Source organism: Vipera berus, assembly GCF_964194415.1.
Source record: "Vipera berus genome assembly, chromosome: 1".
Classification (NCBI taxonomy): domain Eukaryota; kingdom Metazoa; phylum Chordata; class Lepidosauria; order Squamata; family Viperidae; genus Vipera; species Vipera berus.
In genome coordinates, this window is record NC_138202.1 from 113,658,993 (window position 1) to 113,676,018 (window position 17,026).

General features: G+C 39.5%; 1 protein-coding gene across 1 annotated transcript in view; it reads right to left on the minus strand.

The window, feature by feature from the left end:
* Positions 1 to 17,026, minus strand: part of B4GALNT4 (beta-1,4-N-acetyl-galactosaminyltransferase 4) — a gene marked incomplete at both ends in the record, with an annotated part of 245,336 nt that overhangs the window by 63,053 nt on the left and 165,257 nt on the right. The window contains one exon of the mRNA XM_081313323.1: positions 10,289 to 10,399. Coding sequence (XP_081169449.1) covers positions 10,289 to 10,399 — 111 coding nt within the window. The remainder of the gene's footprint in view (positions 1 to 10,288; positions 10,400 to 17,026) is intronic.

Consider the following 17,026-nt stretch of genomic DNA (forward strand, 5'->3'; position numbering starts at 1 on the left):
ACAGGCCATCTGTACAACATCTTCCAACAAAATGGGTAGACTAACACCAAGATTAACATCAGATTAATGATGTTAGCATCAGATTAACATCAGACCAATAATCAATAAGTAAACAATGCCCCTATTAAGGAGCTGCCAAACAAGGTAACAGTAAAAGCTCAACCAAAGAACCTCCAAGATAATTCCCACCAACACTGACAGGGCAAATCACTAGAATATAAATTGAGAGCCATTCCTTACTAGTACTGATGTTACCTAGTTTGGGTAACAAAATGTCTGCAAGAAAACAACGAAGCTCAGAGAGCACCAAAGTTCAACCCTGAACTACAAATATTTTTCCTTTATCAGTACAATGCCTTATGCAGTATAAACCACTACAAGATCCTCTGCATTGGAGGCAAGTTATAAATATGTTAAATAAAATGTACTTGGGAGATTCCTTAAAGGATAAATATTAATGTATATCTAATTTTTTTTAAAAAAAATGAAGCCATTTGTTTATCAGCAAATAAATAATTGAATAACTGAAAGATGTGACTAGACCCCTTAACTATAAGAAAATAATGTGGAATGTGGACAGTTGCAGAATAAATCAAAATGTATTCTCCAGGTAGGCAAAAATAGAACAATCACTTGCATACTGGCTTGTAATATTAGTCTAAGGATGGGCTGGGTATTTAGATCTTAGAAATTAATAATGCCGTTTTGAAAACTTAGAGGTCTCCAGCTCTGAACAAAGGAGAGGTGAAAACAAATTTTCAGACAGCCAACTGCAACTTGACATATTTGATAAATTATTGGAGCTTATTATGGCCTCTCAGCTCTAGCCAATAGTGGGTAAAGCAGACATGTCCTGTTGAACTTCCTGATTCTTAATACTTTGTTTAAATGCACTAAGTGCCTGCTCATAGCCCATCATTAGGAACTCCTCCTTGGACAGGCTGAGATGTTAGAGTTTTAATAAAATAATTCTAATCTATGTTGATTTATAGTTATAGTTTCCAAAAGGAAAGAATTCAGACCTGTGGGGAAGAACAGTAGTTTCAGCCAATGGGTTATAATGCAGACCCATGCACCAGTTTTAACCTTGAACAGCCCTGCCTCCCTTCTTAGAACGGCAGGGGCTACCTGCATATTACCTTTCTGTGATACAAACCCAGTCAGGTGGTCACAGCCACATGAACAGTAATGGCCTCTTTCTACTGCTGACAGCTACACTTTAAACATTATCCAAGCCAATATTAATATTAAGCATATCTGATCATTAAGCCATATCAATTGTACCATCCAAAAATTATCTTGGCTAAAAAAAGGAAGTCTGTCCAGCTAAAGCAAGATATCTGGCAACTTCTGCATATTTCCCAAGCTGTTAATCAACACAAGTCCACTGGAAAAACCAAATACAAACCCAACAGATAATTCTATTAAACCAAAACATTATTATAGTACAGCAACCTCAAAGTTTTATGGGGATTACTGTTTTAGAGAATTTCCTGTTAGAGAATCTCAACTCACATCAAGCTTCTTATTGCCAGGGTTACAGTCTATGGTGAACATATGTGCTAGTTCTGTCCTTGCATACCTCCATCCCATGTTTCTCCAATTATTTTGTAATTTCTTTCTATCCTCTGAGGCTCATTCTGCTAGTTAAACACGGCCACCAACTTAAGACTTTATTTATTCTTTCATTATTACTATTAGTTTCCCCTATAACCGTGGTGGCGAACCTATAGCAGAACCCTCTCTGTGGGCACGTGTGCCATTGTCCCAATCCTAGGCCTAGGCCTTTAGCTGGGTTTTATAAAACCTTTTTGCTTTAACCCTCCGCTGCTGTGTGCAAAAAAAGAGAGAAAGGTTCAATCAATCAATCAAATTCAACTTCTTACAGGGGAAAAAAAGATCTCACAAATTTGGAATTGATTGATTGAACTGTTTAGTTCCACCCAGTCTGCCATTACCACCACAGCCATGCCCACCCACTGGGCCACGCCCACCCAGCATCGGACAATACATAAGTGGGTTTTGGGTTGCAGTTTGGGCACTTGGTCTCTAAAAGGTTCGCCATCACTGCCCTATAGCAACTCTAGTTTATAAAATATGATAGCATACTGAAGACACAATAAAAATGTACTTTTATTAATGCCTTGCATTAGCAAGATTACAACAATTATTGGATGGAAAAGGATTTATAATTTAGTAAGTTTGGGACCACCTAGTTAGCCCATGGAAACCCAATATTTGTGAACTCTGTTTTAATAGTGTTGTGTGCTGCAGAGTCCATTGGAGTTGGTGGCCAATAAATTTAAAATAATAACACCAACAACAACTCATGTAAATTGCATAACCAGGAGAAGTTAGCACTGTATTTCTTCTCTATCACATCCAGGCACTCTTGAACATAGAGTATTTCGCTTGAAGGCACTTTCAAATAAATGATCTTTACAAGTCTTCTGGAGCAATATAGAGCCCAATGAAATAGGGATCTATCATGGATAGATACATGTGTTATGCACCTTGAAAGCTAGTAGCCTTACATGAATGAGAAACATAGAGAATAGAAAAGTTCCTTTGCTACTCAGAAATGGCTCTCTGCTATTTTACCCCACTGATATTAGAAAAAAAGAAGCTATCACCTCTAATTAGCTCCATCTGAATGTTATTTGATATATATTTCCAGAAGTTATAAGATAGGAACTCTACCATTTTAGTGCGGTTCCATGTAAAATGGATATGCCATTTTTATAGAGGTCCTTTAGACATATGATTGTTTAAAATTTCTTACCCCTCTTTAACATATATTAACCCATCAAAACAACTTGGAACAAAACCAAAATATAACTTATTCTCCACAAAACATGTCACCAGATACTGTATGTCGCCAGAGAAATTGCCTATAATGTATAAAAATACATTAAATTTATGTTGGAAGTGTGAACAAGAAGAGACATTTTATCATGTTTGATGGTAGAACAGGTAGAAAATTTGGGATTCAAATACACACACTGATTCAGAGGATTTTAAAGACTAATGTACAACTGAAACCAGTTTTTCCCCCCCTTTGGGTATTGATGGATAAACGGTTAGAAAAAAAAAGTAATGGAACTTTGCTTCCATTTATGATAACTGCAGCAAGATTGTTGTGCACATAAAAATGAAAAGATTCGATACCATGCACAATGAGAAATGGCCGATGAAGATGATGGAACTTGCTGAAATGGCTAAATTGTTGTGTTTTTTAAAAAAATCAGAGAAAAGACAGTATCAACATTTATCCCTAGCTGGAAAACCCTTATGGATTTTTTGTGTAAAACAGAAAAAAATGAATTTACAACAAGTGAGCAGATTATAGAAAGAAGAGGGGAATGTTGTAATCAAAGAGTAAGAAGTAAGGATTGGCACTCAGTTCTTTGTCTTTTCTCTCTTTTTTGGCTTATTTTTCTTTCTTGCACTTTAAAATTTCTGTTGAATTTTTACTTGCTTTAAATTTTTATCTTCCTTTTGAATTTTTTTAAAAAAATATTTATAAATAGATTTTGAAAACATCCAAGTATAAACCAATATCCAGTGTTTCAGATGCAATAGAAACAATGTAAACTTATGTATAAAAGACTATGAAAAGATTAAATCAGTTAACTCCTGTTCAAAATGCCAGGTAAAATAAAATGTTATTAAATATTTTCTTAAAAATCAACATGAGGTGGTGCCAATGGGTTGGTGGTCACTCAGAGATGGCCCTGCTCCTCTGGACAACCCATGTTTGTCCTAAAGGAAGTGAATAGAAAAAGTCATACAAAAGTCTATTTATAGAGATGATTCTGCTGAGAAAACCATTTTTCCCATTTCCTCCTGAAACTGAAAAAACTCTTGCTACTACACATAATATTGCTAATATTTGATTCCAAGAATGTTGGCATCTGTGGCTGAAGGGGTCAAGCCCAGAGGTCATTGAAGTCAACCCACATCCCCCATTCACAATTACAAGCTACAGCATAGCAATTCCTGAATCCACAATCTTGCTGAAAATGGGACTTTCCCTTTCTTAACATCTCTGTTGCAATGATAATCCCATCCAAGCAGTGATTAATAATGTCCTTGCTTCTTGCATTGAAGCTGGCACATCCTCAGCTGCTGTTCTCCAAGTATCATTGTGATACTTGAAATAGAAGACTAGATCACAGGGTTCATTAAAGTCATAGGTGCTGAGGGTATGGAAACAAAAAAAAATGGCTGAGATGGAACAATATTAAAGTAAATCCCAGATATAGCCCAACAATGTATCTTCTCATGAACAGTCAGCGTTTTAGAACTGATGCTTCAATAAATACAATGCAGATCATGACAATGTTATTTTGCATGAAGTTAATTTAAGATGCCCCTTCATGGATTACTGCCTTGTCGTGGCGAAGGGGCTTGCGTAATTCAATGAAGCTATGAGCTATGCCGTGCAGGGCCACCCAAGACGGAAAGGTCATAGCAGAGAGTTCTGACAAAACGTGATCCACTGGAGAAGGAAATGGCAAACCACTCCAGTATCTTTGCCATGAAAACCCTATGGACAGTACTAAAAGGCAAAACGATATGACGCTGGAAGATGAGCCCCTCAGGTCGGAAGGCGTCCAATATGCTACTGGGGAAGAGCAGAGGGCTAGTACTAGTAGCGCCAGAAAGAATGAAGCGACTGGGCCAAAGCCGAAAGGACGCTCAGCTGTGGATATGTCTGGTGGTGAAAGGAAAGTCCGATGCTGTAAAGATTTTTTCTCCATAGGAACCTGGAATGTAAGATCCATGAATCAAGGAAAGCTGGACGTGGTCAAACAAGAGATGACAAGACTAAACATTGACATCTTAGGTATCAGCGAACTAAAATGGACAGGAATGGGTGAATTTAATTCAGATGACCATCAGGTATACTACTGCGGGCAAGAATCCCTCAGAAGAAATGGAGTAGCCTTCATAGTCAATAAAAAAATAGGAAAAGCAATACTGGGATACAATCCTCAAAATGACAGAATGATCTCAGTTCGAATCCAAGGCAAACCATTCAATATCACAGTAGTCCAAGTCTATGCCCCAACCACCAGTGCTGAAGAGGATGAAATTGACCGGTTCTATGAAGCCCTACAGCACCTTATAGAACTAACACCCAAAAATGATGTCCTTATCATCATGGGGGATTGGAATGCTAAAGTAGGAAGCCAAAAGATAACGGGAATAACAGGCAAGTTTGGCCTTGGAGTACAAAATGAAGCAGGGCACAGGCTGATAGAATTTTGTCAAGAGAATACGATGGTCATAGCAAACACTCTTTTCCAACAACCCAAGAGACGGCTTTACACATGGACATCACCAGACGGTCAACACAGAAATCAGATTGACTATATGCTCTGCAGACAAAGATGGAGAAGCTCTATACAGTCAGTAAAAACAAGACCAGGAGCTGACTGTGGCTCAGACCATCAGCTTCTTGTTGCAAAGTTTAGGCTTAAATTAAAGAAAGTAGGGAAAAGCGCTAGGCCAGTCAGGTATGAATTAAATCATATCCCTGTTGAATATACAGTTGAGGTGACAAATAGATTTAAGGAATTGGATCTGATAGACAGAGTGCCTGAAGAACTATGGACAGAGGTTCGCAACATTGTACAACAGGTAGCAACCAAAACCATCCCAAAGAAAAAGAAATGCAAGAAAGCAAAATGGCTTTCTGAGGAAGCTTTGCAAATAGCTGAGGAAAGGAGGGAAGCGAAAGGCAAGGGAGAAAAAGAAAGATATGCCCAATTAAATGCAGAATTCCAAAGAATAGCTAGAAGAGATAAGAATGCCTTCTTAAATGAACAGTGCAAAGAAATAGAAGAAAACAATAGAATAGGGAGGACCAGAGATCTTTTCAAGAAAATTGGAGAGATGAAAGGAACGTTTCATGCAAAAATGGGCACGATAAAGGACCAAAATGGCAGGGACCTAACAGAGGCAGAAGAGATTAAGAAGAGGTGGCAAAATTACACAGAAGAACTATACAAGAATGAGCTTAACGTCCCTGATAATCACAATGAGGTGGTCACTGACCTCGAGCCAGACATCCTAGAATGTGAAGTGAAGTGGGCCTTAGAAAAGCTGAGCAACAACAAAGCTAGTGGAGGTGACAGTATTCCAGCTGAGCTATTCAAAATCTTAAAAGACGATGCAGTAAAAGTGCTACACTCAATTTGCCAGCAAATTTGGAAAACTCAACAGTGGCCACAGGATTGGAAAAGATCAGTTTACATTCCAATTCCAAAGAAAGGCAGTGCCAAAGAATGTTCAAACTATCGCACCATTGCACTCATTTCTCATGCTAGTAAAGTTATGCTTAAAATTCTACAAGCTAGACTCCAGCAGTATGTGGATCGAGAACTACCAGAAGTACAGGCAGGATTTCGAAGAGGCAGAGGAACTAGAGATCAAATTGCTAACTTACGCTGGATCATGGAGAAAGCTAGAGAGTTCCAGAAAAACATCTACTTCTGCTTCATTGACTATGCTAAAGCCTTTGATTGTGTGGATCATAACAAACTCTGGCAAGTCCTTAAAGAGATGGGCATACCAGACCATCTTATTTGTCTCTTGAGAAATCTATATGCGGGCCAAGAAGCAACAGTGAGAACTGGACACGGAACCACTGATTGGTTCAAAATTGGGAAAGGAGTCCGGCAAGGCTGTATACTGTCGCCTTGCCTGTTTAACTTATATGCAGAGCACATCATGAGAAAGGCAGGGCTAGATGAATCAAAAGTTGGAATTAAGATTGCCGGAAGAAACATCAACAACCTAAGATATGCAGATGATACCACTCTAATGGCAGAAAGTGAAGAAGAACTAAAGAGCCTCTTGTTGCGGGTGAAGAAGGAGAGTGCAAAACGTGGATTGAAATTAAACATTAAGAAAACCAAGATCATGGCATCTGGCCCTCTCAATTCCTGGCAAATAGATGGGGAAGAAATGGAGGTAGTGACAGATTTTATTTTCCTGGGCTCCAAGATCACTGCAGATGGGGACTGTAGCCAAGAAATTAAAAGACGCTTGCTCCTTGGGAGGAAAGCCATGGCAAATCTAGACAGCACACTAAAAAGCAGAGACATCACCCTGTCAACAAAAGTGCGTATAGTCAAGGCTATGGTCTTCCCAGTTGCAAGGTATGGCAGTGAAAGCTGGACCATAAGAAAGGCTGAGCGCCAAAGAATTGAAGCCTTTGAACTATGGTGCTGGAGAAGACTCCTGCGAGTTCCTTGGACTGCAAGGCGATCAAACCGGTCAGTCCTAGAGGAGATCAACCCTGACTGCTCTTTAGAAGGCCAGATCCTGAAGCTAAAACTCAAATACTTTGGCCACCTAATGAGAAGGAAGGACTCACTGGAGAAGAGCCTAATGCTGGGAAAGATTGAGGGCAATAGAAGAAGGGGACGACAGAGAATGAGGTGGCTGGATGGAGTCACTGAAGCAGTAGGCGTGAGCTTAAATGGACTCCAGAAGATAGTAGAGGACAGGAAGGCCTGGAGGAACATTGTCCATAGGGTCGCGATGGGTCGGACACGACTTCGCAACTAACAACAACAACAATTTAAGATGCTGATCAGACTCCTGTGCAAACCTAAGTACTTAATAAAACAAGAAACTTTATTATCCATAATGACATATCCCAGACTTCTATTTGGCTATTTTGTAATGCAGCTTCCAGATTCCCTCTGTAATGTAATACATATATATATAAGTTAAAACAACTGCCTAATATATAATCAGCCCAGGTTCGAATCTCAGATAAAGGGTATGACTGACTGATGAGAACATAAAGAGTTCGAAATGATCATCTCAGCCTCCCAAAATTCTTTATTAGCAATTTGAATAATTTGCACACACACACACACACACACACACACACACACACACACACACACACACACACATATATATATATATATGTTTAAGTATTTGTCAAGGCTTTTTGATCCATATATATATGGATCCTTGGTTTTTCGGGTTTTTCCCCGCGTAGAACTAAAGGTGTAGGCGCAACGTTGCGCCTACACCTTTAGTTCTACGCGGGGAAAAACCCGAAAAACCAAGGATCCACATACAGGCACCCGCGAAAACCTCAGAAAACATATATATATATATATATATATATATATACACACAGACACACATATATTGCTAACAAAGAGTTAAAGGGAGACTGATATGATCATTTCAAACTTATTTGTTCTCATCAGCCAGCCATACCCTTCTGAGATTCAAACCTGGGCCGATTGCACCTTAGGCAATTGTTCTAACCTTTAGGCCACTGGCTCTTTCTCGCTTTGTTAGCTGAGAAGCAAGGGAGATATGTGTTAAGTGTTTGTTAAGTATTTAGAATACCTTGCTAGGCCCCAAACACACACACACAGAGTGGGTTAGGACGCTGAGCTTGTCGATCAGAAAAATAGGGACCACTATGGTGGGAAGGTAACAGCGTTCCGTGCGCCTTTGGCGTCTAGTCATGCCGGCCACATGACCACGAAGACGTCCGCGGACAAGCGCTGGCTCTTCGGCTTTGAAATGAAGATGAGCACCGGCCCCTAGAGTCGGAAACAACTAGCACGCATACACACACACACACACACACACACACACACACACACACAGACACACACACTGATGCTCCCCCAAGCTAACTGGCAGAGCCAAGTCTTTAGGCTCTTACAAAAGATCAAGAGAGTAGGGCTGACCTTCCATTAGGGGTGGGGCAAGAAGTGCCAGAGGGCAGATGCAATGCTCTTTTCCTGGACCTCCCCCCAGTAGGAATAATCGGGCCAAGGGGGCCCACAGGATGCCTCTTCTGTCAGCACATGTGGGATGGGCCAATCCCAGTGGGATGCATTTGTAACAACAGCCTCTCTGTGTATTTTCCTGTCACAATGGCAGCCAAACAACATCTGAAATGCCCAGATGGAAGTATCTGTGTTACAATAAAGAGTATTAATCCAAACTCTGTAAATAAATTTCAGCTAAAGATTCAGCAGGAGATGAGCAGGATCAAAGGGGAGGGAACTGAATCAATTAAATCTTATTTATTTGCCTGAATTGTAGAACCTCCCTGGCAACATTTAAAAACATTGTTTAGCCGCTATGAACATAAACCTTCAGGAAAAGTTCAATTATTGTAAGATCGTTTCATAAAACAATGGTCTCCTCAGCCAAGAATTAGTCTATTCACAGGATGTTACAGCCTTTTGGCAGAGAACGTAAGCTTGACATCAAATGCTGAAATTCATTATGAAACTTCTACGAAGCATCAGAATAGAAACAGAGCAAATATTCTAATTTTATTTTATACTTCCCATTAATGTCAGTGGATTGCATCATGCTGTTACACACAAAACACTAAGCCATCAGATGATTAGGCTGATGTGATTTTGGAGCTATTGTGGCTTAGTGTTATTTACAAACCAGACTCCTCTGTCTAATTTAGCAAACCATGATTTGGGTTAGCTCCAACAGTTCAATTATCTCAATGTTTTAATAATACTTTCTAAATGTTCTCCCTGCAAAATCACAAACTCCAAATTGTCTTCTCTCCCTCTTAATGGGAATGATACTGGCATAGCAGGAACCAAATACAGAATGAAAAAGGTTAGAATTTAAATTCTGATGCACACATGCTGGCTTTGCATGCTGTGTATTGAATAAACAGATCTATTATACTTAGCCTCATACGTATCTACAATAAGATATCTATACCAGCCACGCTGTGCCTGAGAGTCTACCAACCAATTCCAGAATAAAGGCTGAGGGCATAGACAACCTAGATGTATAATCGCTTTATGTATCATAGCATTTGAATGTCACTAACTCCATGTAGGCCTCTATTGGTTGACACAGAATCCAATAAAAAATAAATTCCACAGCATACAGTAAAACTTATAGCAATAATGTCCCCTTTCTTATCAAGCTTATCCACATGAACTGCCAAAGGTTCTCCAGAACAATACCATTTTGGAACCATCCTTCTAAAAGCCAGAGTTTCTATCTTTTTGCAATAAAGTATTCCATAGGCATGAAGAACATGATTGAGAAACATTGTTCCCTTGCTTCCCTCCCCAAATCTGACATAGGAAGGGCTTTTAACTTCATGTTGGGAAGCCAGCGTTGGATGGGTTGACCAAGTATCAAACCATATAGGGCTTTGTAAACAACAACCATCACCTTCAACTATATCAGAAGTGTATTGGCAACCAATGCATTCCTTGTAGTTGTGCTGGGCCAAAGCATCACTTACCTCCTCATTCCAAGGCAGAACATGGCTTGTTACATTTGGTTTTGAGGCTCTTCCAGTTCTGTCATGACTATACCTTTTAGAAAACCACCCGTGAACGCCTTGATCTTCTACCTGTAATTTTAAAAAAGGGAAATGCAAACAAAAGAAAAATTAAGTAGGATGACATTTGTAAAGGACCAAAGAAACATACTTTTGGCCTGATGATTCCAAATGATACCAGTGCCAAATACAAAGGTTTTGCAAAAATTAGTTCATAATAATAGAATGCAAGTATTGAATGAAATACTCCAGTCCACCTTCCTGTGTACAGGAATCTATCGTTACAGCAGATATAGAAGGAAGATCTTCTAGTTCTGTTCAGATATACAGTGCTATCACTCCTGAGACATTCAGATTAGAAACATCAGCAGGAAATGACTCAGCTTATGTCAACCATCCCTCCTTATAATGAGACAAATTACTTAGGCAATTAGGGTATTCAAAGAAGGGAACAAAAGCCTTAGCCTATGATCAATGACACCTTGTCAAATTCCTCTTCTGGCAGAATTAATTCTCAGACAGCTGCCACCAATGAAGGAGGAAAGGGAAAACATCCCAAAATTAGCTGTGTTACACCTGGCCTTCCTTCCAGTAGCAATGGGTTTGTTTTTTTAAAAAACAAAATGCCTGTACCCGCTAAAGATGGTGGCAGGTGGCTGCTTTCTGCAGGCTTGGGACTTTGACACCTGGCTTCTAATTCACTATTTTCTTCCTTATGAGGAAGCTGTAGCTGTCACTGAGGCAATCAGTGCAGTGGTTAGAAGGATGTAAAGGTGAGCTGTGGCTCTTGAAAGCACTTGCTCCCATCTGGAGTCTGGCTCTGATCTCATTCATAAGCATTTAACATAAAAAGGATTGGCTGTCTGAAATGACAACAGATATTCTATCTGGCAAACACACAGAAAGATGTGGGCCTCTTATTGTTCACAAGAACTACCACAGAACTCTGGAAGGGAAAGGAACTATTTGCAGAAGTGGGCTACACCATAATAGGAAACAATCTTCTCCAGGTGGTGTCTTCTCCAGGTGGGAATACTGGGAAGTAGTCTAACACGTTGAGAAGGATTAGGATATAAAAATTATCTTATAAAACGTAAGAAGTTGGTACAGACAAAAACTCTGCTGTAATAAGAAATGTGCAGCCACATAGGTTCAATATACAAACATTCTACTGAGTATTACTCAGTGCAAATATACAGCATGTCTCTGAAGTCCTTTGTCTACATCTGAAGATGAGTTTTACTCCCAGAGGAAGCTACTGTGCATGGATGGAACTACTTCAAGACCTTGTTGTACAAGGCACATTCCAGCAGACATCAGCAACAAGATGGCCACTGTAACCTTTGTTTCTCTCCTAGCTGGACAACTGTAATTTTTCCTCAAACATTGCTCTGTGTGTTCTAGCCCATCTCAGGTGTGTTCAAACCTCAGAAGTTAAATCTTCACAGATGAAGAGATTATTACAGCATTACTGAGCCTGGACATGGAACTACAACAACAACCCTCAATGGGAGCTTTATTTAATACTCTTAGTTTTGAGCTGACCGTCACCTAGTTCAGGTGACTCCTGAAAAGAAGCAAGTGAGCTTCTCTTATGTGGAAGCCAAAAATATATTGCCTGAGACTTGAATGTGTGTGTGTGTGTCTGTGTGTGTGTGTGTGTGTGTTTTAAATGGATGAAGACTAGCATGAAGACATTTTATTTCATTATTTTCACTTTAGCTCTGGGTCTTGATGGAATGTAAGAAAACCTTCTATTGTTAAAAGGGTATTCTAATAGTAGTACACTATGAAAACAAGAAAATATTTTGAGGACAAAGGTGCATTGCAGCAACTAACTTGTTCCAAAGTGTTTACTTCCTTGGGAAAATTAAAAAGGCAGGCAAATGGAGAAGCAGACAGTCTATACAATCTACAGCCTGAAATATTATAAACCAACCCAGATTGGCAGACCACATTCATGAACACCAACTGGCAGCCAAAAGAAATATTAAAAGTCATTAAACCTGGACAAACTCAGCCATAGTTTCAGCTGGGAAACTGGTAAAATTTTAGATTAAGCCAAATCCAAAAATGCTAGAGAATTTTTGAAAGCTTGGCTTTCAGACAGTGATCAATATACCTATAGACACAAATCCCATTTGTACTGGTATATCATTTAAAACAGTGCTTTTCAACTTTTTCACCCATTGTACCACTTTTAGGATATGGCAACATGCGAGTACCACCAGTCACCTAGAAAGCTGTCAAAAACTTGATGACCCAAAAAAAAAGGAAAAAAGTGATGAAGTACAGGTAGTCCTTGATTTACAACAATTCACTTAGTGGCTGTTTGAAGTTACAATGGCACTGAAAAAAGTGCCCCCCAAGCCACAGCCAAGCAAGACACCTGCCTGCCTGCCCGGCAGCTCTCTTCCTCCTGTCCGAGGTTTTCATTGTTGTGAGCATTTCTGTTGAGGATTGGCAGCGGGGTTGGGGTATTTGGTTTTTATTCCCCCCATCTGCTGGGTGGTTGCTTAACATGACCCTGGGACACTGTGACCATCATAAATATGAATCAGTTGCCAAGCATCTGAATGTAAATCAGAAGACCCTGGGATGCTGCAACATTCTAACTGATCAGCGCTTCTTCTGGGCTCAGCAGAAGCGCCAGGATCACCACCGAGCTCCAGTTGGAGCCTGGCGCTGATCCTGGCACTTCCATTGAGCCTTGACAGCCCTGAAGAAGCGCTGATCCTGACACGTTCGCTGAGCCCTGACAGCCCTGCAGCTCCAGCCATCTCTCGCTCAGGCTTGTGCGGTGCTGCCACCAGTTCAGCTCATTCCCCTCCCCCGCTATCACTTTTCTAGGATGGTCGCGTACCACCTGCCAGGTGCCAATGTATCACAAGTGGTACCCGTACCACTGGTTGAAAAGCCTGATTTAAAAGATACAGTCAGAAGCCTAGCAAGGAAACAAGCAGCCTAGATATATCTCTGCCAGTGGTCAAAAGTCAGATAAGAATGAAACAAAACCAGACACACAATCATGGGAAAAACAATAGTTTAATCAAGGGATCATCAAGAAGAAAACCATACTTGAACCAAGACTAGCAGGGCAAACTATCATATATGAATAACCAGCAAATCTCATGCTCCCTCACGTTAATGATGCTACCTAGCCTGGTAATAAAACATCTACAAGAAAGCATCCAAGCTCAGAGATAACAAAGAACCCAACAGTTCAACCCTGGGCTACACACATTTTCTTTTGTTGGAATCCAGATACAAGTTAGTCTTTTACTTTTGGTTTGTTAAATCTAGATCTGATCTGATTCCAGATTCCTTTTCATGGTGCAGACACAATTTCAGGCTTCCCATTACCAGTTTTTGAGTGGTCTGAATTAAAATCCTTATTTTTCTTTATTAAATATATATGCTGCCCCTCTCACTGAGGTCTATGAAAATTCACCATGACCAACTCACCACGGGACAACTCACTGTGGCCAACTCGCCATGGGACAACTTGCTGCAAGACAAGAGTTACACTAATATCAAAGAAATGGTGGAACAGAATCATTAAAGAAAGGATGCAAAAGAAGGAACAGAATAAAATGTGAATGATTACAAATTAATATATATATATATTTGCTTTAAATAATTAAATTGAATTGTTAAATTGTCCTGCGTCAAGTTGTCCCATAGCAAGTTGGCGATGGCAAGTTGTCCCAAAATGAGCTGGCTATGGTGAATTGGCCGTGACAAGTTCGCAGTGACAAGTTGGCCACAGCAATTTGGCTCCAGCGAGCTGTCCCATTTCCATTATTAATGAATTATTAATTATGAATAATTAATACATTATCATAATCTGTATCCTTCAAAAGTATCCTTGGAAAGATAAGGCAGTGGAAAATGGTTAAAAACTATATCAATCCTTATCCCAGCTTACTTTATTGATGGGCATGTTCTAGCAAAATGCAGTGGTTTCTGTGTCACATCCCTAGAGATGGATTCACTTCTATGAAATAAATAATATGTGTCTCATGTATAGCAGTCACATCTATTCATGTCTATTTTGCCTCATGCTCATGCTGCAGGAACCTAAGGCAAAATAATTTTTCATCACAGACAAATACACGTTGTACACTTCCAGACAGCTATATTAATCTACCAGCAAAATGCCTTGCCTACAGGCGGTTTTCATGACACCATAGCATTCCCATCTGTAATACGATTTCTTTCCTACCACATTTCTCCTGATGAGAAAAAAAACACATTTTAGCTTTAACTTCTTAATATCACCAGTATTACTATTACATTCACAGCTACACTTTGGCAATGCGGGAGTGGGGAGGAGGGGTGGGGGTGGAGGTGTTTCCATTGCAGGAAAATCTGGCCCTGCTACTTTGGATATTGTCCTGTATTTAACCCCTGCCTGGCCAAACCTTGGCACAGACAGCATCTTCAATCAACTCTCTGGCATTTGGGTATAAATTGTTAAAAATGTATCTTCTTTTGCTCTACTTCCTGCTTGAGCGAAATGCCTCCACAATTACAGCTGTTCAGAAAGCTGTTTAAATGGAGTCATGCCCCTATTATTTTATCTGTTCCAGGCTTTTCTATCCAGGTGTGCTGCTATATCACCATGGCAGATGATACATTGCAGTTTTGTAATCATTTTTCTCATTTCCCAACCACCACCACCCCACAGCATCCTCTCAGAGAATTAAGTTTTAGAGGGAAGATAAAGACAAATAAATAAATGATACACATCTGATATGTCAGATAAAGAGATGAAGACATTTTTTGGTAGGGAGAGACACAATTTGGTTATCAAGAGAGGATAAAGGATTTTTGTAAAATTGTGGTCCAAAGCTTAGAGAATATAATATGCAGCTGTTGCCCAGTTTGAAAGTAAAAAGGGAAAAACTCTTGCAAGTTTTATACTTCCAAGAATAAAAAACATGCCCTTGATGACAGTATCTTAGTATCAAAATAGATCTAAAAAAATATGTAGAAGTTGAAAACATTTAAATGTGCATTTTTAAGTTTTAGGAACCTGGCAGTCTGGAAAGGCTTACTGTATGTTTGCCCCCTGTGACTGTGCACATTCCATATTCCTCTTTTGGCATTTTGTACATTATTTAAGGATTTGAAGCGTGTTAATCACATTTGTTATTTCTACTTCCTACATCCATGCAATAAAAACAAAGACAAAAAAATGTGGGAGCGAGGGGTTCTGGAGGAAACTGGCAGCCAATTTTCTTTTTGCCAGTTTTAAAGTACACCAGTTCTTGCCAAGAAAGTGCAATTCTTCATTAAAAAAAAAGAATAGAAGGCTATAGAAAAGATTCCAAAGAGATAAGAAAAGATCAAAAGAGGCAACAGACTTGTGCAGCTGCTTCAAAAGGGTACCTGTGGCAGTCTGGTGTGGATATAGGTGCCTTGCAACAAATTTTGAAACAGTGGTCATCTATGCAAGTGCTTTAATGCTTGGAGAAGAGGTGCTTCACAAAGCTTTATTTTTGACCCCCTGAGTTAAATGGCGAACCAGTTTCTGTTACAGAGGTGAGTCAGAGAAAAAAATTATTTTCTTCATCAGGTTCAAAATACAGGACACTGACCAGTTTATACCCGTATGCACCTGTGAGTGTGGATATATTTGTCGTTGAATGCATTTGTAGCACTAAATGTTTAACGCAGGGATCTTCAAACTTGGCCCTTTTATGACTTGTGGACTTCAACTCCCAGAATTCCTCAGCCAGGCACACCCCAAGTCATAAAAGGGCCAAGTTTGAAGACCCCTGGTTTAACAGCTTAAACACAGAGATATACCCAAGTCAACAATCCTTGACAGGATGAGGATGGATTCTTCATGTTTTGTACATTTTACACAGCATATTATAAAATTAATGATTATTCTCAATATATAGCCCTTCACATTTTTCCTGTGATTCAATTTTTCCCTACCATAGAACCAGACAGGAGTAAACACAGTACAGGGATATTTCATGAAGGTTCTGACTCCTTTTCCCCCACTGCAGTGATTTTGGTGGGCTCTTGACAAATTTAAATTTCACTGCCAGGATAAGAATCAGCATGAAATTATATCCCCCTTTTCATTCCACTATACTCCTGAGAAATGGAAGATTGACCAGTTCCAGGTTGATTTATAACGAATTATTGTTACAGAATTGTCAAAATGATATCCCTGGTTTTTTCCTCCGGTCTTCCCTTCTCACATTAATTTTATCTTTTAGTTTTGGGACTTTGGCCACCTCTACCCCAGCACCATTTCTATTGCAATTTTATTACTGTAAGCTGCTTTTGGAGACTATTCTGTTGAAAAGCATAGCATAAACGTAGCAAATTATTTGATATCAATTTGTGTATTAATTGCTTATTGTAGGCATTAGGGCTCTACCAGATTACATTTAATAACCCAGCTCCAAAAATGAGAAAAGCTCCCTTAACCCATAAATAATAGTGGTTTCTGTGCTGGGGGAAGGGTGTCAAAATGACAGCTGTGACTGCACAAAGATCCATCCTTTTCTTTTTTTTAAAGTGACATCCATAAAAAAGGATCAGTTTTCTTCACTCAGTTGCAACTACCAACTTGATTTTTTTTTTTTTATTTCTCCATGGATGTCACGCACTGATCCTTTTCTGGCTCCACCAAGGTGATCCTACTAAATTTCTTTTCCTCTATTCTCTGCAATC